Genomic DNA, 21,329 nt, shown 5'->3' with positions numbered 1-21,329 from the left:
TCGGAAGAGCAGTCAGTTCTCTTAACTGCTGAGCCATCTCTCCAGCCCTACCCTCTCTTTCTTTACCCATTTCTTTTTCTGGTTAGGGTGCCTACCTCGAGTGTTGTTTTGTTTGGTTGTTTGTTTTCACATATATTTAAATAAAACTATTTATTTTTTCCTTATGTGTGTGTATATGTCTAGAGGAAGAGGGGCTCTACACATGTATTCAGGAGGTCAGAAGAGGGTATTAGATCCCCTGGAGCTGGAGTAAAAGGTAGTTATGAGTTGCCCAACCAAACCCTGGTCCTCCTCAAATGCAGTAAGTGCTCCTAAATACTGAGCCATCTCTCCAGTCCCCAGTCCCAAGTTTATTCAAGGTGTCATGAGACCCACCTGCAGCCAGGTCTGGACATCGCCACCTCCCTTCATGTCACCAGGGACTCTGTATAAACTCTGTGTTCTTTCATCCCCTACTTGTGAGATCCACAAGGAAGATTTTTCAGTCTTGCTTATTTATGCCTGTTATGTTTGCTTGGTGCATAGTAGATGTCCAGTAAAGAATGTATCAGGTGACAAAGCATCTCTTTTCCCTTGGGCCCTGTCATTTAACATATTTGTTTATTTCATTGTATGTGCATATGGGTGTGCCTGAGCATATGTTTATGTACCGTGTGGGTACAGAGGCCCGTGGAGATCAGACGAGGGAACAGATCCCCTGGAACTGGAGTTATAGATGGTTGTGAGCATCTGTGTGGGTGCTGAGAATTGAACCTGGATCCTCTGCAAGAGCAGCAAGTGCTTTTAATCACATATCCATCTCTCCAGCGTCCCTGGGGGTGTGTTCCACATGGGTAGGTAGGAAATCTAATGGCCTGTGCAGGCCTACATGCCAAAGACCTATGTGCAAGACATCCACTAAACTGAGGTCATATTGCATGTGGGATGATGCCAAGGGGAATTAAAAGTGTCTTGCTCTTAGCCCTGCTGAGATGGGGGCAGGACACGGACTGGACACATAGGATCAAGACTCCAGTATAGCACGGGAATGGGTTACACTGCCTTAAGTCTGGAGGGTTCCTCCTTGAACCCCACCCACACATGGCTTCCATGATGCTTGAACTGTAGACTGACTGGGCTTAGTGGAAACTTGTGTTCAAGCCACGAGCAGGGGCACCCACAGGAAACATGCCTCCTACCCAAAGGTGGGTGGACATTTCTCAGCCTTCTCTCCCGACAGCTGCCTGCAGTGGGAAGTTGGAACAGCACACTGAACGTCGAGGGGTTATCTACAGCCCAGCCTGGCCCCTCAACTACCCTCCAGGCACCAACTGCAGCTGGTACATTCAAGGAGACCGTGGTGACATGATCACTATCAGGTAAGGGGAACATCTCTGGGACTGCACATGTGTGTGTGCCTAGCAGGTGCGAAGGGCACACACATGGGTATGGACAGGTGTGATGTGTACTGTGTGTGACAGGTATGTAGGTGTATGGAACAGGCATCTGAGAGACCTGTATGGCCATGTGTGAGCTGTAAGCATGTGTGGGCATGTGAGATATATGGCTATTTAATTGAGCACTTCCTTGGTCAGGTGCTCTGAGCTGGGCTCTCTTCCTCTATTGATTCTTTCCTTTTTGGTCCCCAAAGGGGAGTCTTGGGAGCTGGTGGGGGAGTCTGGCTGCTTGAGGTAGCACAGGCTTCTGCCCTCTACCCTTTGGGAGTGGCTTGAGGCTAGGGTGGCATGGAGCCCACATCAGGGTTTCTGCAAGGACCTCAGGTGGTCCACTGGGAGGGGAGCTGTAGGTATAAGGCAGAGGGAAGTAGGATGAGGTGCTAGAGAGTGTCACCGAGGAGCGAGAAACTCTGACCTAGGTCATGGGGACATTTGGCTAGGGGGTCACTATCCATTCTGTCTGCCGTATTGCTGCATGCTAAAATCCAGAAGCCCATCTCACTCTCCAGGACTAATGACTGTAGATCTGAAGGACAGGAATGGGATGGGCCTGCTCTGGTGGCTATTGCTTGTTTGGCTCAGATCTGGCACTAACGTTTCACCTGGGCAACTTGTGGTCACCAAGCTGCAGCATCACCAAGCTAGCAGCATCACCAAGCTAGCAGCATCAAGTAGCCTCCAGGACAGAGCCCCTCCTTCAGGGCACAATCCTGGGAGTTTGTGCTATCCAGTTGACTCAGGATGAGAGGGATCTGAGTCTTTGGTCACCGCCCTTTAGGGGAAACTGCCAGAGGGCTGCTGACCCCCTGTGCTCAGTTCAGAGCTGGGGATGCTATTTGCATGCTAGTGGGGCAGGGAGCTGTTTGGGAGCTGGACTGATGGACGCTGCCCATGGATGCCATGACATCTCATGGAGCTGCCTTTGGACCCTGGGGTGGGGTCAGAGCCAGGCGATTTTGGAGGGTGGTTAGGTGGGACAGAACTCCAGCTTGACTGCTGTTGGTCAGTGCCAGCCATGAGGACCCTGTCTGCCTACCCACCCTTGATCCTCTCTGCCCACAGTTTCCGAAACTTTGATGTAGAGGAGTCTCACCAGTGTTCCCTCGACTGGCTCCTGTTGGGCCCAGCAGCTCCTCCTCGCCAGGAGGCCTTCCGCCTCTGCGGCTCAGCCATCCCACCCGCCTTCATCTCTGCCCGTGACCACGTCTGGATCTTCTTCCACTCAGACGCCTCCAGCTCTGGCCAGGCCCAGGGCTTCCGCCTCTCCTATATCCGAGGTGATGCCAGCGAGGTCCTCCACTAGCCCCAATTTCCTGAAAGGGCCCCTTTTACCAGCTCTGCTAATCCTAGGATGGGGGTGGGGCCGATTCTGGTGATGCCTTATTTACCCCACTTTGCTGGACGAATCTGCCCTCAGCCTAATCTCAACTGAGATAGTGAACCTAGCCTTTCACCTGTGAGCCTCTGCCCCATAGGTGGCCCTGCCTTTGTGTACAGAGAGAGACCCAGCTGGGACTGAATCCATTTGCCCGCTCCCAGCCTCAGACCCGGTGCTGGAAGGAGGCTCACCCTGCCTCACTCTTTGTCTCCAGGGAAGCTGGGCCAGACATCCTGCCAGACAGATGAGTTCCGCTGTGACAACGGTAAATGCCTGCCTGGTCCTTGGCAGTGCAACATGGTGGATGAGTGTGGAGACGGCTCGGATGAGGGTAACTGCTCAGCACCTGCCTCAGAGCCACCAGGCAGCCTGTGCCCCGGGGGCACCTTCCCCTGCAGCGGAGCCCGCTCCACACGCTGCCTGCCCGTGGAGCGGCGCTGCGATGGCACTCAGGACTGCGGTGACGGCTCTGATGAGGCTGGCTGCCCCGACCTAGCATGTGGCCGGCGGCTGGGCAGCTTTTATGGTTCCTTCGCCTCCCCAGACTTGTTTGGTGCCGCCCGTGGGCCTTCGGACCTTCACTGCACGTGGCTGGTGGACACGCAGGACCCGAGGCGCGTGCTGCTGCAGCTGGAGCTACGACTGGGTTATGATGACTATGTCCAGGTGTATGAAGGCCTGGGCGAGCGTGGGGACCGTCTGCTGCAAACGCTTTCCTACCGCAGCAACCACCGGCCCGTGAGCCTGGAAGCAGCTCAGGGCCGCCTCACTGTGGCCTACCATGCTCGTGCTCGCAGTGCTGGTCACGGCTTCAATGCCACATACCAGGTGAAGGGCTACTGCCTCCCGTGGGAGCAACCATGTGGGAGCAGCGAGGGAGATGACGACAGCACAGGGGAACAGGGCTGCTTCTCAGAGCCACAACGCTGTGATGGCTGGTGGCATTGTGCAAGCGGCCGAGATGAGCAGGGCTGTCCAGCATGCCCTCCGGACCAGTATCCCTGTGAGGGTGGTAGCGGCCTGTGCTATGCACCTGCCGATCGTTGCAACAACCAGAAAAGCTGCCCCGATGGTGCCGATGAGAAGAACTGCTTTTCCTGCCAGCCGGGCACCTTCCACTGTGGTACGAACCTGTGCATCTTTGAGACGTGGCGCTGTGACGGTCAGGAGGACTGCCAAGATGGCAGCGATGAGCATGGCTGCCTGGCTGCCGTGCCCCGCAAGGTCATCACCGCCGCCCTCATTGGCAGCCTAGTATGCGGACTGCTGCTTGTTATTGCCCTAGGCTGTGCCTTCAAACTCTACTCCCTGCGCACGCAGGAGTACAGGTGGGCACCCTGTGGTGGCCTGGAGCCCCAGTTCTTCCGTTTCCCTGGAGAAAAATCTCACTACATTCCAGGCTATGGTTGGGTCGTCCTGATACAGGAAGACTGTTTCTGTGTGTGCATGCAGGGGTCCGGATAGAGGGGTGGGGTCCCCAGATCCTGCTCTTATGTTATCCTATCATGCTTCCCTTCTGCCCGTTCCTTTCAGGGCCTTTGAGACCCAAATGACACGCTTAGAGGCAGAGTTTGTGCGGCGCGAAGCCCCCCCATCCTACGGTCAGCTCATTGCACAGGGCCTCATCCCACCGGTTGAGGATTTTCCTGTCTACAGTGCATCCCAGGTGAGCTTCCATAAGTTTGTGTGTGTGTGTGTGTGTGGCAGGGGGACGGGGGGGAGGGGAGCATAAGGCCCAGTTTCTTTTTTGCTGGACCCCAGAGAGCCCCCAAGACCAGGAGGCCTAGGGGCAAGCTAGAGCTAGGGTGTTTGGAGTGGGGGAAGGGAATATGGTTTGGTGGTGGAAGCACAGATCAGTCCCTGGCCTGGAAGCGGGCATGCTGAGGGTTGTTCAGTCGTTCCTGAATGGCCTGGACCCTACCTTAGCTGCTCCCCTACCCTCAGGCTTCAGTGCTACAGAACCTTCGCACGGCCATGCGACGACAGATGCGTCGGCATGCCTCCCGCAGGGGACCATCTCGTCGCAGACTGGGCCGCCTCTGGAACAGGCTCTTCCACCGGCCACGGGCACCTCGAGGCCAGATCCCACTGCTGACCGCCGCTCGTACCTCACAGACCGTGCTGGGTGATGGGCTCCTCCAGGCAGCACCAGGGCCTGTCCCAGAGCCCCCAGCACCCAATACAGACACAGGCAGCCCTAGGGAGGCTGGAGATGGGCCTCCTAGTGGCTCTGGCCATGCACCAGAAGTGGGGCCTTCAGTGCCACCCCCACCCTTAAACCTGCAAGACCCAGAGTACAGGCCAGAGGACAAGGAGAGAAAGGCCTGTGTGGACCCTCTGGAAGACAGCCCAGCCCCTGTGGACACGCCTCCAGAGTCCTGCTTGGCACAAGACCCCCACCCTCAGACTCCCCCTGCCAGTGGCACCCAAGACCCCCACTCAGCAGAGCCACTGGGGGTCTGCAGGAGCTCTCCACCAACCTGCTCCCCAATATTGGAGGCTAGTGATGATGAGGCCCTTCTGGTCTGCTGACCCATTGGACACGCTGGTGACTGCCACAGCCCCGCTTTGGAACCAGGGAATACACAGTCATTTCTACCCTGCCTCTGCATTCTTTCTTACAGAGGCCCACCTAGCAGCCCCTGTTAGGGGCCTGGGCTCTCAGTCAGTCAGCTGCCTCTGCAACCCTATTGCTCTGAAGAGCTGCGTGGCTGGCAAGGGTTTCGGGGGTTGGCCTGGGGAAGATGGTGGAGCGACGAAACCACCTCTGAGATCAGCATGAGCATAGCCCTTGGAGTCTCCCGGCAAATTGCTCTGCCACACGGATCTGGGGATTCATTTCCAGAAAGGCAGGAGAGCCAGAACCAGGCTCTCTGGAATGTTTCCTGTGGTTTCCCAGTTCATTCACCTGCAGTTCTGCCCATCCCCAGAACTGTGTCAGGAGCTGTAGTCGAGGCCTGAAAGGCCATGGGGTGGGGTTGCACCTCATTCATGGTGAGTGCTTCCATGCAGGGCCCCTGGGAAAGATGGGCCAGTGGCTTCTGCCCCAGTCTCGTGCCTATGGCAGCAGTATGGGCCTGGCTAGGCTGCATTAGTCCCCAAGCATTATGGTAAGGCTAAAAGTATATGAGATAGGATGACCAGTCTATGCCTTCTCAGGAGACAGAAGTCAAGGTACCGGCTGACAATGGAAACAACCATCCTGTCCTGCCTCAGAGACTCAGTTTCCCCACCTGAAGCCAGGGCTGTGCTATCAGAAGTAGTAGCATTCACTCTGGTGATTTTGGGGGAGGACAGTAGTCCCACTTAGGGATTTCTGGGTTCTCTTGGATCACTGAGTCGTAGATGGAGCCTCACTGTCTCCTCTGGGCAGCCTCCAGTTCAACCAGCAAAACCCACTAGGGCTGAAAACCTCCTCCATGGCACCTTCCCAGCTAGCAGCCCATATACCGCGCTGAGGCATGTCTCCACGGACTCCCCTTACACACAGCAACAACCAGCCCTGTTTATTTACAGGCATTTCTGGAGAAGCTAGCAGGGCATTGCTAAGGCAGGAAGCCCGACCCCAGTGGCCAGTCCCTTACAATAGGCCTCGAAGGATTGGGTCTCTCCCTCTCTCTCTCCCTCTTTTTTTTTTTTTTGCAGAAAAAAATTTTTTGAAAACAAAACAAAACACAACCCCCTTCTCAATAAACATGTAAACAGAATCAGCTGTTCCAGTCTCTACAAGGTCTCATTGTGTCTTCAAGGGCTTGTCCGTGATGGGCAATGGGGAGGGCTGGCCCATGGGGCCATTTTCCTCCTCCTCTAGGGAGCCCTGGGGGTAAACCACGAAACACAGCTCCTGGCCCCAGCGTGTCATGGACTCTAAGAACAGACAGACAAGACAGACAGATAGACAATGGCGGGGGTCAGGAGGAGGGCAATCCTTTAAGACAGGGATGACCCTAACTCCAGATACCTCCCTTGGGAAGGGAGTTGCTTCCTTTGCAGATGGAACCCAGCCACATGTGTATGTAGCAAGAAGCTTTGAGGAAAGTCACTGGGTCCTGTGTCACCAGCCAGGCTGATAGAAGGCCCCGGCTCTGGGGTGGGATCCTACAAGAGGCATGGTGGCAAGACCCTTCTCACCTGTGAATCTGTGTACACACTTTGGTTTGCTTCTCCAGAGCACTCCCAGGAAGAAGATGGGGACCCCAGTGAGGATAATGATGATGCCGACCCCACAGACCATGGGCTCCGAGATGAAGCTGAAGACCAGTAGGAATGCCCAGAACACCAAGTACACAACAGGAACGAGGAGGTTCACCTATTGGAGAAGGGGTGAACAGGAGCACCAGGGAGCAACACCCTAGTTCTCCTGCCACCCAGGGGATCAGAGGCACTTCCTCCATCTCTTGGTGCTGGCCCCTCTGGTAGCTACCCAGTGTACTGGAGAGCAATTCCTGGGTTGACCAGTTGGCCAAACTGCTAAGGCTGTCTATTTGAGCAGTGCTGAGCTGTCTGTAACAGTTATACACAGAAAGCTGTTTACATTTGGCTGCAACTCAACTGTTTTTTTTTTCCATGCTTCGAATTTCAGGCCCTCTTCAGGATCCATATACAGATGGGAGTCTTCTCTGTCACCCTTTCATGTGGGATCATGAGAATACCAGGCTCTGTGATTGGCAGCCTCTGTGACCTTAGTCTCATTGCCCCTGTCTGTGTACTGGGGATATTAAAAACACTTGCTTCCTGGGGTTAGAGGAGATAACGTGTTAGAGAGTGTAGGGTGGAAAGCTCTACACTCTGCAAATGCTATATAGCCCATTGTCCTCGTCACCTATACCTGCCTCTAGTGCTCAACTTGGATGAAGATGGCCCTGTTATTTCCAGCCTCACCTTAATGGGCCTGTGGAGTGCCGGCCGTCTCCAGCGCAGCACAAGCAGCCCCAGGATAGTGACTCCGTAGCAGAGGTAGTTGATGAAGGACACATAGTTGATGAGTGTGTATGTGTCACCCACGAGCATGATGACCGCTGTGGCCCCGCACTGGGAGAGGACCGAGGGCTGACAGCTGGCCTCCCACCTGCTTCTGGCCATCCCTGGAGGCTGCTCTGGGCCTTCCCACTCAGGTCAGGAGGTCAGGTGGGTCCCAGCCCATCCCCACCCTCCATGGCTTATCTACCATAGGCAGGAATAAGTTTTGGCCATTATCCCCCCAAACCCCCATTGCTAGGTACACTACCTGGTTGGGTTTCCCAACTTACACAGACAAGGAGGGCAGGGATTGGGGTGCAGCGTCTGACATGAATCATGGCCAGGAAGCTGGGTAAATGTCCCTCTCGGGCTCCAGAGAAGCATAGCCTAGGCATGGGGAAGGAAATGGATGAGGGCCAGAGCCTGGCCTTGAGGCTTCTCTGCTGTTTGCTAGAACCCAGCTGTCACATTGACCTCTGCCCTCCAGGCCCTACCGGCTCTCCTCATGTAGTCTGCCTCCTGGCTTTCTTTACTTCAAGACCGGGATCAGACATTTGTTACCGAGGATTCTCAGCATTCCCTTCCCATTGTCCCTAGCATGGCATGCACACAGCAAGACATCTGCCTTGTCTCACCTATACCATCCTCTCCCCCTCTCCTCAGACCAGTCACCTGGATGAGGTGAACAGGTAGCCATTGATCCCTCCAAAAGTAGAGAGGGCCACAGAGACGGGCATGACCCACGAAAAGTAGCCCAGCAGCTTCTCGCCGAAGGTCTGCATGGGCACAGAGAAGAGGCCACGTGTGAGGCTGGGGTTGGGGTAGGGGCTGCAGAGAGACCTGAGGTCCCCACTCACCACGGCCACAGCGTTGGAGGACAGCAACTCCTGGGGGGACATGGCAGTGAAGTAGGCGACATTGGTGAATGTGTACACAAAGGTGACCAGTGGGATGGAAATGAAGATGGCACGAGGTAGGTTCCTGGGGACAGAGATTGGTGTGTCAGTGTCAATTCCAGGTACAAAGATGGAGTTGTGTATAGTGAGGGGAACTTGGAGTCTCATCTGCATCTGTCCAGGAGGCGGGCAGGGACATACTGCCGTCTGCCTTTTCCCCAAACCCCTGTCTGAGCACCAGCTAACAGAAGGAGGGACAGATAAGAGCCAAGGCCACTGGTATGAGGACGTGTCATCTCCTGAGGGTAGGGTCTAGTTAATGTCTGGATAGAGACAAACAAAACAAAACAAAATAAAACAAAACAAAACAAACTGTGTGCAGCCAGAGTTAGCCTAGAAAATCTCGCAGATGCCTTCAGAGCTCAGCCCTCAGGTCTCCCTGGAGATTCTCCGCCCACCCCCTACCCGGCAGCAGCCATTGTCCCTGTCAAGGTCCCTGGCTGAGCATCAGATGCAACATCACGGGCTCCATCCTTCAGAACCATGTTGTGTGCATATGGATGGTTTCAGGCCAGATGTAAATCACTAAACCCAGCAGGGAAATGATATTCAAGTCTTTCTGAGGCCCCACAAGGGGCCCAGTTGCAGCTGCAGACAGGGAAGACCACAGCTTTGGGGCTCTCTTGAGGCTGTTGTCATGACAGCGAACATGGTCAGTGGATGACCAGTTTGAGCTTTATCGCAGATCTGTGACGACAACTGCTTTGAGCGGGTGTTTCACTCACTTGCGTGGGTCAACCAGCTCCTCAGTGACATAGTTGAGGAAGTTCCAGCCACTGAAGGCAAAAGAACCTTGGAGGAAAGCCAGAGCCAGGTGACCCACAGACGGTGTCATCCAGAAGGCGAAGGCATTGGTGGGTCTCAGCTCTTCAAAGTGTCCTGGGGAGTCCAGATGTGAAGGGTTAGCACAGTCTCCCAGGTCTCTCCAGTGATCCCACCCTGGTTTTACCTTGGAAGATCTGGACAAAGCCAACAGTGATGATAAGAGACAGCGCCAGCAGCTTCCCACCAGTGAAGATAACCTGGATGCGCGTGGCCCAGCGTACACTGGAGCTGTTCACCCACGTCAGGAGCACTGGAGAAGAAAGGGGTGTGGGCACCTGAGGCCGAGCCCCTCGTGGTGGCCCATAGCCAGATCTAGGCTAGGGGAACAGCCTCTGCAGCAGCCAGAACCCTGGGTCTCAAGGTTGATATTACAAGTGATAGCAGCTAGGAGCTCCCTCTCCACTTTCCTCCCAGTAGAGTGGACCGAGAATATCATGGGGTGGGGCATCCAGCTGCTGTGGGGACAGAGGCTCAGGGACACTCACTCAGGCAGGCCATGGAGAGTACTCGAGAGGCTGTGGCTGGGGGGATACAGTTGGGAAAGACAGGCTGAAGCACATAGTTGGAGAAGGTCATGGAGATGACAGCCAGGCTGGTGGGGTACATGATGAGGACAGCACTCCAGAGCAGTAGGAATCTGTGAGCAATCAAGGGCCAGCATGGTACAGGCACACCCCTTGCCTGCTCCAGATGTGAGCATCTGGGATAGATGAGGACCAGCCTCCAAGAGCTGGTGAGCTGCCAGAGGCTGGGGAGGTGGCTATCAGAACAATTGGAAACTGATTCCAGGCTGCTCCCTGAGCCCAGACTTCAAGCTATAGCATTATCTAGGGCTCTCGGGCACTTTGTGGTTTAAGATGGTTGATTCTGAGCCATGTTTCTGCCTTGATTTTCAAAGAAGAGTGATTTATGTCCATTATATCACTATCCCTTAGGTATATGCTCAAAGACTGCCTTTATCCAAATAGGGGATCCTGCCTGCACCCTTAGGGATGGTGTTAGCTGTTAGCTCTTAAGGTGATGAGTCCCTTGGGACATGCCTCTTGATCTTCACCTTAGATCTGTGGCCATGTCTCCTACTCCACCCACTTCTGCACAACCCAATCCCTTGGCTTTTCGGGCTTTATAGATCAATAGCCCATTCTCTCAGCATCTTCTGGCTGTCCTCGAAGTGGAGTCCAGGGCTCTTTCTCACCTTCTCTGAGTATTATGTCCAGGTCCACAGTATCAAGACCTGACTGAGCACCTCCCTTAACATGCCACAGAGCTCCATAATAATAAAAATCTTACCCCCAAACAATCCCCTTCTCTTACCGAGACCATCATCTATAAAGCCTTTAAAATGTGACAGTGGGTGTCACCCTACTGCGCCCACCTGACCGTCATGACACATTGGCTACCATGTCCTCCTGAGTTAGGTTGTAAAATGACTGTGTTAGGTTAGGAATCCTCATTGAACTTGTCTGGACAACTACAGCAACTTCAATCCCCGCCCCCCCCATCTTGTCAGCTCTGCTATGAACCTGACCTCACCTCTACCCATAGCAGAAAAAGATTCCTTGGCCCAGGCCACCACACTCAGAACCTAGAAAAGATGCTCGTTTTGCTGAAGGGGCATATCTTTCTTGCAAGGCTGTGTAAAGGGCGTTTCCCTACATGATATGCATCCCATTCTGCTGCATGTGCAAAAGCTTATGACTTTTGCTAACCTCTCAAAGCAGGGGTCTTTTAGCTTGAATACCATTTGAGGGATTCTTCTGCTCTGTGAAAAACTTGACATTGGGCAGTGTGTGTGTGTGTGTGTGTGTGTGTGTGTGTGTCCCAACTCAAAGCGAGTGAATTACATGGGAGGACCCCATGCCCCTCCTGCCTCCTCTTTACTAAAATAAAGACCCCCTTTACCTGAGTACTAGTATCATCTAGTGGCTTCCGAGAGTAAGAGCATCCCTCCCTCCATAAACGCCCCAAGGGCAGTAGCGCTGAGGAGTCCCACGTAAAAGGTGACATAGAACTGGGTGCACTCTTGTGGGCAAACCTGTGGTCCCAGTGATGAGGTGCATGAAGGAGGATTGTGAGTTTAAGACCAGCTTGGGTTACATGGCGATACTGTCCCATAATACCCAACCAAGTGAGAGAAAAGAATAAGATAAACTAAAGCAAAAGGAACCCCAGAGAGAGCAAGGGTCTCACTCAGTAGCTCTCAACTTGTGGGTCATGGTCCCTTGAGGGGTCAAATGACCCTTTCACAGGGCCCACGTATTGGATAGCCTGCATATCAGATATTTACATTTTACGATTCATAACAGTAGCAAAATCATAGCTATCAAGGAACAATGAAATAATTTATGATTGCGGGGGGGGGTCATCACAACATGAGGAACTGTATTAAAGAGTCACAGCATTAGGAAGGTTGAGAAGCACTGGTCTAACTGATACCAGAGAAATGGAGTGGGCATTAAGGGTGCCCATCCTAGCTGTGGAAGCTGCCAGATACCCCCAACCACTTCGTCCATTGACCCCCACTCCATAGCAGAGAGAACATCTCCAGTCCTGCCAGAGCGTCACACTCACCCAGCCAGGCCCCCGAAGATCTCAGTGACATAGGCGTAGTCCCCACCAGACTTGGGGATGGCGACACCCAGCTCTGCATAGCAGAGAGAGCCCAGAGCTGTCACGCCCCCACCCAGGACCCAGACGAAGAGGGCCAAACCCACGGAGCCCGAGTGTTCCAGGACACCCTTGGGTGAGATGAAGATGCCTGAGCCGATGATGTTCCCTGTGGAGAGAGACAAGAGTGTGAGACCGGCGCACCCTCAGTAGCTCCTTCAGTAGCTCCGGCTTCCTGGGGTAGGAAGAGGATACTTCAGTGAAGGATGGAGCCTGGCCAGTCCCTGGAGGAGCTCAGGTGGGTGATCTGGAGGCACGGGATGGCTGTCACTGAGCCTCTTAGATCTGAGCAGGCTTTTTCTAGGGTCCCCATGGGCTTTTCTCTTGCCCAGGCAGCCCGGCCCACTGCCAGAACTCGTTCCCGAATTCCTTTATTCCCTGGCTCCCACTCCAGGTGGCAGTGAGGTGCCACATCCATCCCACATATGTGTGCTCCACATAGTCTGGGCTCAGGTCCTCCGCTCAGGCATCTGTTCCCCTCCCACCTCCTGGCCAGAGCTGGCCTTCCACAGCAAGACCTTGACCTGTCTTTCATCTGCCTGCCCTTCTCCTATTGGCCAGACTCATGGAGCATCTTGAAGAGTAGCAACCAAGGTGCTTCCCCAAGAACAGGCCTGTTCTTACTTGATTCCTTCATAATCTGTTTTCCTCTTTTCCCACCAGGCCATGGACACAGACCACCCCCAAAAGGCCTTGCTTCCTGGTGTTGTTAACATGTTTAGGTAAGGGTCAACAGGCTGAAGGAGGGATGCATGGATACTAGTAAATCAGCAGCCATCTCGGTAGGGTCGGGAGAGGCCATGACAGAGATTCCTGTCCCACTGGTGTTTGGACACAGACTGCCGAGCCTCTGCCGATTTTTATGAAATGTAAAACCCTGGCTGGGGCATAGAACCTTTGGGCTTGCCATTCCCCTTTCAGGCTGCTCTGTTAAATGGCCACTGTGAAGGCTTAGAGGGGTGCAGGCATGGAGCCTTCGTCTGGCTTACAGCGTGGCATCCTCATCGGGAACCCCCACTGGCAGTGCCCTTGCTGAGCTCCGTGTCCTGCACCAGAGCTCAATAGGTGCACGGGTGCTGAATCCTACAATACCCAGCCATGGCCCCACCCTGGCCTGTCTGCTGAGAAGTCCTCTGTTAAGCGGATGCTGAGAATCTTGTTCATTTCAGGGTCTGCTCTGCAGATGCGGTGAACCAGACCCCTTCCCAGACACCCAGAGCCCACAGTTGTTTACTCTATGGAAGAGTGGAGGATGCCTTTGCTTGGGCACCAGGCAGCCCTTCCAGAACTCCATCAGTTTCCCCATGCATGAAGCCTCGGGAGCCTGCCATTCTCCACACCTCCACAGACAGCCATACCAGGGACTAACAGAACCTTCTGTTTCTACCTCATAAATGAGGAGTCGACATCCTTTGTGCCCACACCAGGAGGCCGCAAAGGACGTCAGGATGAGGGGGTCATCTGTTAGTTTAGTCGGCACCTGCAGTGAGCACCCATGCAGGACAGAGCAGAGCAAGAGCAAGTGCCCTCAGTACCTATTAGTGAGGGTTCCCGGCAAGGATGCCACGCTGTGAGCCAGATGAAGGCTCAATGCCTGCATCTCTCAGAGCCTTTACAGTGGCCATTTTACAGATCAGTCTGGAAAGGGGAGTGGACAAGCCCAAAGGCAATAAACCCATTTCACATTTTGTAACTGACATCAGAGCGTCAGTAGTCTGTGTCCAAACCCCAGGACGTGCATACAGGAAAGCATTCCACAGTCACTGACTATGTGAACCAAAGAGCCAACACTGGTGGGGCCAGCAGCTCAGCCCCCACCTAGTAGGGCAGTGTGTGCATGTGTGTGTGAGTGTGTGTGTATGTGAGTATGTGTGTACACTTGTGCACGTGAATGTGAATATGAGTGTGGGTGTGCATGTACGAGTGTGTACATGCAAATATGTGTGCACCTGAGTGTGTGTGTGTATGTGAGTATGTGTGCACACTCGTATGTGTGAGCGGGAATGAGAGTGTTGGTGTGCATGTGAGTGTGCATGCATGTGTGAGTGTGTGAGTGTGTGTGTGTGAGTGTGTGTGTGTGTGTGCATTCTGCTTATTTCACCTGTTTGGTCCACAGGCGGGTCTGGCAGAGGACACAGCTGTGGTTGCCAATCTGCATTCGCTCTAGGTCTACCCTGCTATCCCTCACCCCCACCCCTGGCCGGCACAGATTTCCAGTCTGGACAGACCTACTTGGTGTTCCGGTCACATCCCGGGAGCCCTAAATACATCCAGATAAGGATGGAATAATCCCCGTGTCCCAGTACTCAGAGGTAAGCTGCGTCCCTGGTCTGCTTTCTGGGAGTGGAGCTGGAGTTGGGGAAGTCGAAGAGGACCTGCCCTCCATATCAGAGATGAGGGGCCCAAGGCCTGGGTGGGCTGTTGGGTTTTGTAAAGGGCCTTTGAGTTTGCTCCGACCGGCAGCCGTTCTCAGGACCTGGCGGAACAGGATTTGCCAAAAGCCAGTGAAGTTTGAAGCCAGCGGGGGGCTGGGTGGCCTTGGAAGGAGCTGGGTATGCTGGAGCTGGGGGCATCCAAAGCTCCGAAGCTCCCCAACCTTCCTGTGAGGCACAGCCTCTTGTGAGGCACCCCCTTCCTCTGGAGACCCCATTGCTCTACACACTCAGCCTGGTGAAAGTTCATACAGCAGCCCCCGAGGAAACCCCGGCTCACAGGGGTCAGGGATGTATCACTAGCTCTGAGCCAAACCGCTGAGACTCCAGTGCTGGAGTGGGAGTGTGTGGAAGTGCACAATTATTCTGGACACGTGGCCTCAGTCTACCACCCAGAACTTCTCTCGTGTGGCTCAAATGTGTGCTAGGCAGTGTCTCCGAGGTCCTATGGGGAATCAGGGAACTCTGCCAGGACGACCTGTAGCACCTGCTTCAGGTTCGCGCTTGAAAGTGGCAGGAGACCATCATGCTGTGCTAGATGCCCTGGGCACCATGTAGGTGGGATGGAGGCAGGGAGCCACGAGGGTGGTGGGCTTGGATAAGCAGCAGACAGTGACAAATGGATGAGAGGATGCTGAGGAGAGTGGTTCTCAGTGCTTGTTGTGGGGAGGGTCCATAGAGCTGATGTTCTAGAACATTCTGACTACTAGTGATGATGGGCTAAGGACTCTGTTCTTGGGTCCCACGTTCAAGCCCAGTAGATATGTTTTTTTGGAAAGGACCTGCAGTGAACCAACCAGCCCTTGAGAAATCCTGCACTGGAGAAGAAAGAGGAGGAAGAAGAGGATAAGAAGAGAGAAGGAGGGAGAGGAAGAGGAAAAAGAAGAAAGAAGAGGAGATGGAGGCAGAGAGGGGAGAAAGAGGAGGAGGAGGGACCCAGGATCCAATAGGACCAAGGTATGAAGATGTGAGATGGAGATATTAAAAAGTGCTTAGGTGAGCATCTGACTGACAGCCAGAAAGAGATGGGTCCTGAGGCCTCTCCATTCCTGTCCATTCAATGGGATAACTGCCCTCTGGTTCCTGTTGGTCCTCCCAGGCAGACAGGTAAGCCTCTCAATGCCCCTACCCCCTTCCTTGTGCTTTCTCTGGGAGGTTTTATCACATTAAGATGTTTGGCCTGATGGGGCTTACTTGCCTCCAGGAGGAATGAAGAAAGGGCCATTGTTTTCTGCAGCGGCTGCTGTGGTGGTGCTTGCTGACCTATTTCTGGGAGGCAGTGGCAGACTGTGGAGGTCACAGGGGTAAACTGCAGAGGTCAAATCTTCAGAATGAGTCACTTGCTTGCCCATGGTGTGTGAGAATGGGTGCATGGATGTGTGGGTTTGGCAACATCCCTATCCATACAAGCACATGTGGGGGTAGACCTCTAGCAAGTGTCCTCTTTGGGACTCTGCGAGTGGGTCCACAGGGTTAGATGGCAGCAGGGAGCTGGTCTGATAGGATTTGGCCAGAGAGCAAGGACATTATTTAGGATATTGATCCTGATCAGGATCCCTGTCCCCTGCTGGTGAAAGTAGTGCAAACCACTGGTCTTTCTGAAGCAGCCCCACCCGCAGGTAGCTCTCCAGATCACCCACCGTGGCCCCATGAGTCTGATTTCTGCCCCAATGGCATAGGCTGGAAGGGTGAATAGAAAGTGATTCCTTAATAATACCTAGGCATTGGCATGCTTTGACCCTGCCCAACAGTTGCCAAGGGAAGTAATTATGACTCTCGCTGTTTTATTAAAACCCAGGAGATCCCTGTGCCCCAAACAGCTTTCCTCCTGGAAACCCAACACCCTGGGGTGAGCACTCTGAACTTTGCTGAGACCTGGGTGAAGCCTGCCTCACCATTCCAGGCCTTTCTAGTAAGTGTGTGTCAAGCTCTTCCCTGTCGTGACAGTGGCCCCACTGAGGTCTTGGTAGAATACCAAGGAGGTGAGTGGGGACATCCGGGACATGTCCTGTGTTGTTAATCAGCTAGTGTGTACCTCTAGCCTAACCTACTTTTCTCTGGAGAGAGGTTAAGCAGAGACGTGGAGATCTCTCCGTCTGGCCTGCCCAGTCAAGTCCCACCAAGGCCAGTGAGCCTGCCAGCCCCCAGTCTCCAGGCCCGGTCTTGTCACGGTCACCAACAATCTCTATGATACTCAATCTGACTCTTAGATCCCAGTCCGTACCTTCCTCGATTAAATTGTGTGCTGTGGCAGGTCATTGCCCGCAGCTCACTCAACCCCCCAGCTAGGCTCCTAAGACGTGGGTTCTCCAGGGCTGTGTTCTGTTTTATTTCTGCTTGTTTGTTTGAGCAAAATCTCAATATGTAGCCCAGGCTGAGCTTAAACTCCTGGTCCTCCTCAGTGCAGGGATGCCAGGTGCGTACCCTGTACCCCGTGTCCTATTTCTTGGAATTCTTTGCATGTCCTTCATCGCAAGCCCAGCTTTTAACCCCTGGTTGCCCAGAGCTCAGTCCCAGGCTCTTGACCCTATTATTTCTATAATTGCTCTCTTAGAGACCTCATCCTATCCCCTGACGACAATTCCCAAATTTATAACCAGAGCAGGGACCTTCCCCTGACCTGGGTCTAGACCACAAACTTTCCACACTTTGGCCTCCCTCTCCCACATAACTCCAGACAGAAGTTCCAACTTCCCGTTCTTTCTGCGGATCTGTTCCTTCCTGAAGTTGTCCTGACCAACCAGAGTCAAACTGTACTAATTCAGGCCACCACCTGTGTCACCCTGGACCTTTCCCAGCTGGCTGTCAGTCTGTCACAGTCACAACCAGAGTTGAACTTTCAGCCCTCCACTGATGCCCTGTCTCCAGCCACCATTGCCTCTGTCCAAGTGGCTTCCTGCCTAGCCTTCTTGCCTTGCCTACCCCTGCTGTAACCTTTATCCCCATGGCCTCTCCTCCTTAGAGAGTTAAGTTCTGTCCAATCTTTTCTTGGGTCCCACAGCTCCTAAAAAGAAAAAGGCAAAGCCTTTGCCATAGCTCACAGCCTACCACCAAGCCCTGTTGGGCTCCACCTGCCTGAGCATACCCTGCCCTCCTTCCTGCCTCAGTTGTCTGGCCAGTACTTATCATGGCCACTGGCTACATGCCTTGCTATTTATTTTGTTTGCTGACTGACTATACTGGAGCATCAGCTGCTGCAGAGGGGCCAGCCTGTCTTGTTCCCTGTTAGATGTCCAATACACCTGGTACCATTGAATGGATGCATTAGTCTCTGAGGCTGAGAGATGCTCTCAGCCTTGTGACTGGAGTTTCTCTGACTTCCAGTGGTGTTCTACAGTATCCTAAGGACATGTGACCTTGGGTAGGTTACAGCCTTAGGGCCTCAGTTTCTTTACTTGTCAATGGGTCTGAAGAATCCTCAGGACCTGTAGGAAAAGTGTCTGCAGAGGCCCATTTACTTCTGGCCCTGGAGATAGTAGACAATGTGGCAGTGCTGGATGACAAAGGCCTCTAGAAAGATGGGATTCATGCAGTCACCCCTCAGGTCTCTGGCTTTCAAACACCTGCATGGACTGGACACTTGAATCCCAAGTAGAAAGTGGGAAGTGGTGGCCTGGGCAGCAGAGCCAGCATCACTCAGGCTGTCAGACTTGGGCATGTTCCTTCTTGCTTGTGGATTGTGTGATGGGGATAGCTGAGGTCTCCAAGTTAGGATCAGAGACCCCATGTGTGCTGCCATGGGAAAGGCTGACTTTCCTGGCTCTGTTCCTGCATAGTGGAGGGATATCTCAGTCTACCCTAGCTCAGTCTTCCACCATTGCTTGTTAAGAGTCGGACCTTTACTTTGCCAAGCCTCCATAGCACAAAGGCCACTGGGAACCTGTATCCAAATTCTGAGCTCATCAGTTGCAAATAGTGCCATGTAACCCTCAACCTCAGTTTCTCCATCTGTTTAATGAGTATGAAACTTGCCATCACCACCACCCCTCCCACAGGGTGAGCATGAGAATCAAAGGAGGTAAGGTAAGTCCATACTATAACAAGAGGTGGTATTCTGAACAGATATCTGATGTACTGGTGAAGTGCATCATTTGGGAAGCTCCACTGGACATTCTGGAAATATCCAGTGAGTAACAGATCACTCACAGACAAGAATGTGAAGTTCTCCAGCTCCATAATGCTAGAGTATGACACTGGAGATTTTCAATTTTGACCAAGCTCCTGGGTTAGGAATGGAGAAGAAGCAGGTGGAGAGGAACCCAGGTCTGAGAGTTGTGCTGTGCGAGAAGTGGTCCCCAGAGCCCTGCAAGGGGAAGGAGTTGAACCCTTGGGGCAGCAGAAGGAGAGAGCAGAGCAGATCTGGCCTCCTCCCCAGTCACCTAGTTGAGGACAATCCTCCGCTGTCTGGTTCTGTCCCCTGCCTGGCCTGGTGTCCTGATTGATGGAACTTTTGAGCTTCTTAAGCCTGGCCCCCTGGGAGAGCACCCAGTGCCCTGGGCTGGAACAGTGGTTGAGTTCTGTTCCTTGGTTAGCGCAGTTGACTTCCACCCTCCTCCTCAGCCTTCATCTTCTGGAGGCCAAGGGGGAGCAGTGAAGCAAGAACAGGCTGAAATGGGAAGGGAGCTGGCGGCCTAGAGCCAGGCTCCGGGCATCAGTTCCTCCAAAGCCTGAATGGAGAAGGAGCAAAATGGTGGACTGGGTGTCCATCTCTTCCCTACACCACCACTCCCATCCTCTTGCAGATGGCTGGCAGCCTGGTAGCCTCTGATGCTAGGCTCTCCTCTCCACCATCTCTGAACCTCTCTGGCACCATAGCCAGCCCTACCAGTGAACCAAGTGATAAGTAGGCTTCCCTTTTGGGGAGGAGGAGGTACAGTACCCTGAAAATGGTGTTGGCTGAAGGCAAAGCTCTAACCACTGCTCTGGCCTGGCCCACAGGCTCGGTCCTTTCTATTATCAGACAGTTAGGGGGGCTGGAGGGACATCAGGACCAGCCTCTGGGAGATAAGCATTCTAGAAGGAAGAAGGCAGGTGGTGGAACTCTCTGGAGCTGGGTTCAGGGGTGACTCTGGGTAGGGGATACCCAAGAGACACTACATCTCTCCAGCTGGAGTTTATCATGGAAGGGCACAGAACAGAAGGTAGAGATCTCACACAGACACACACACACACACACACACACACACACACACACACACACACACTTCAGCCTTTCTCTATCTCCAGGGGTCAAAGGGCAGAAAGAGAGCTATTTGGCTGCATCCCTACTGTGTGCCACTTCCCACTGGCTGGGAAAGGGGACAATCAAGACCCCAATTACTGATCTTTTAGACCCCCAACTCCTGGGCACAGGGCGTCAGTAAAGGTCCTGCCCAAGAGGTCTAGTCCAGTTCTCCTTCAGGAGTCAAGGGACAGACAGAGGTGGGGTTGCTGCCCAACCCTGTCCCCGGGTCATTCTACCTATGCAGAAAGCACCATCTGTAGGAAGAGCGAGAGGGGCCAGGCCATGAGAGCACCCATTCAGATGCCACCAGATCATGAGAGTGCTCATTTGGATCCCAGGGCTGAGTGGGTGCTCTCCTGGAGGCTTGGTCTGTTCCTGGCTACACCATCGCTGGCTACTTCGCTACCTCTCCTCGGATTCTGTGGCCACCTCTGCCAGGAAGGACAGCTTCGTGGCCTTTAACCCTTGCTTTAGACTCTACCCGGCCATTTACCTTCCTGCTTTCCAAGAACAGATGGCTTCACTTCCCTGGCACTTGAATCTGGCACACAGTAGGGATGCACACAGGCTGCCCTGCAGCCCAGAACTTGCCACTCAAGGCAGGCCTAGCAATTATTTCCGTTTCCTAGGTGGGAACAGGGGACTTGCCTTGATAAAGCCCCTCAGCTGAGTGAAGGCCAGGGGAGCGTTGCGGCAAGGAAAGCCCCCACCCCCACCCCCTTCCAGGCGCAAATTTTCAGAGAGGTTGGGGAGGTGAGGGCAAGAGGCTTTGTGACTGGTTTGCCAGGTTCTGTTCCGAATGGGGTCAAGTGCAACTATGGCAGCAGGTGCTCGAAGGGTTCCTTTGCCCCTGTAGTCTTATGGTCTTCGTGAGGGAGGAACATAAAGGGGTTCCCCAAGTACTTCCACGCTATGTTCGCCCCACTCACCGATGATGATGGTGCAAGCGCTCACCAGCCCGATCTCTTTCTTGAGTGCCACCCGCTCCGAGGCGCCCGGGCCAGGACCAGGGCCCGGGGAAGGCGAGGGCGCAGGGCCGGGGTTCCCGCGCCCGCCTGGCTGTTGTATGTGGCTTGCCATGTCGCTGTCCCGCCTCATCCCAGTTTCCTGCGCTACCCCGTCTGTCCGGCCCGCAGCCAGTCCTCCGTCGGTCGGTTCGTCTGTCGGTGCGCTCGCGGCCCTCGCAGCCCGGGACAGCGCCCACAGGCGGGCGCATGCGCTGGCACGGGGCCCGGGCCCCCGGGGGCCCCCGGGCGGCTGGATCCAGGGAGGGACGGAAGGAGGGACGGCCGGCAGCCCCCTCCCCCACCGCCCTTAAAGGGAACTCCCCCTTCCCCCCCCCCCAACCCTAGTCAGGGGAGACAGGAGGGGACTGGGATCAGACTTAGGAAGGACTTCCTAGTTGAGTGAACGAAAAGGCTACACCCAGACTTGGGTGAGGTGGGGGAGAAG

General features: G+C 54.1%; 2 protein-coding genes across 3 annotated transcripts in view; one reads left to right on the top strand and one right to left on the bottom strand.

Annotated features, from left to right (window-relative positions):
- Lrp3 (LDL receptor related protein 3) overlaps positions 1 to 6,521 on the top strand; it is a 14,164-nt gene extending 7,643 nt beyond the window's left edge. For both annotated transcript variants that reach the window (XM_021166388.2, XM_021166389.2), the window contains 5 exons: positions 1,220 to 1,358; positions 2,499 to 2,713; positions 3,029 to 4,142; positions 4,348 to 4,480; positions 4,759 to 6,521. In XM_021166388.2, coding sequence (XP_021022047.1) covers positions 1,220 to 1,358; positions 2,499 to 2,713; positions 3,029 to 4,142; positions 4,348 to 4,480; positions 4,759 to 5,346 — 2,189 coding nt within the window. In that variant the 3' untranslated portion in view covers positions 5,347 to 6,521. The remainder of the gene's footprint in view (positions 1 to 1,219; positions 1,359 to 2,498; positions 2,714 to 3,028; positions 4,143 to 4,347; positions 4,481 to 4,758) is intronic.
- Slc7a10 (solute carrier family 7 member 10) lies at positions 6,298 to 21,107 on the bottom strand. The gene is made up of 11 exons (XM_021166391.1): positions 20,807 to 21,107; positions 12,126 to 12,330; positions 10,040 to 10,191; positions 9,679 to 9,804; positions 9,455 to 9,608; positions 8,631 to 8,754; positions 8,446 to 8,549; positions 8,064 to 8,160; positions 7,696 to 7,845; positions 6,946 to 7,123; positions 6,298 to 6,681 (listed from the first exon to the last, which is right to left on the bottom strand). Exons 1-11 carry the CDS (start codon positions 20,973 to 20,975, stop codon positions 6,548 to 6,550), a joined length of 1,593 nt encoding a protein of 530 aa, XP_021022050.1. The 5' UTR covers positions 20,976 to 21,107; the 3' UTR covers positions 6,298 to 6,547.
- Between the last annotated feature and the right edge of the window lie 222 nt (positions 21,108 to 21,329).

The sequence above is a fragment of the Mus caroli genome, chromosome 7 (genome assembly GCF_900094665.2).
Source record: "Mus caroli chromosome 7, CAROLI_EIJ_v1.1, whole genome shotgun sequence".
Taxonomy (NCBI): Eukaryota; Metazoa; Chordata; class Mammalia; order Rodentia; family Muridae; genus Mus; species Mus caroli.
This window is presented reverse-complemented; position numbering and strand designations above follow the sequence as displayed.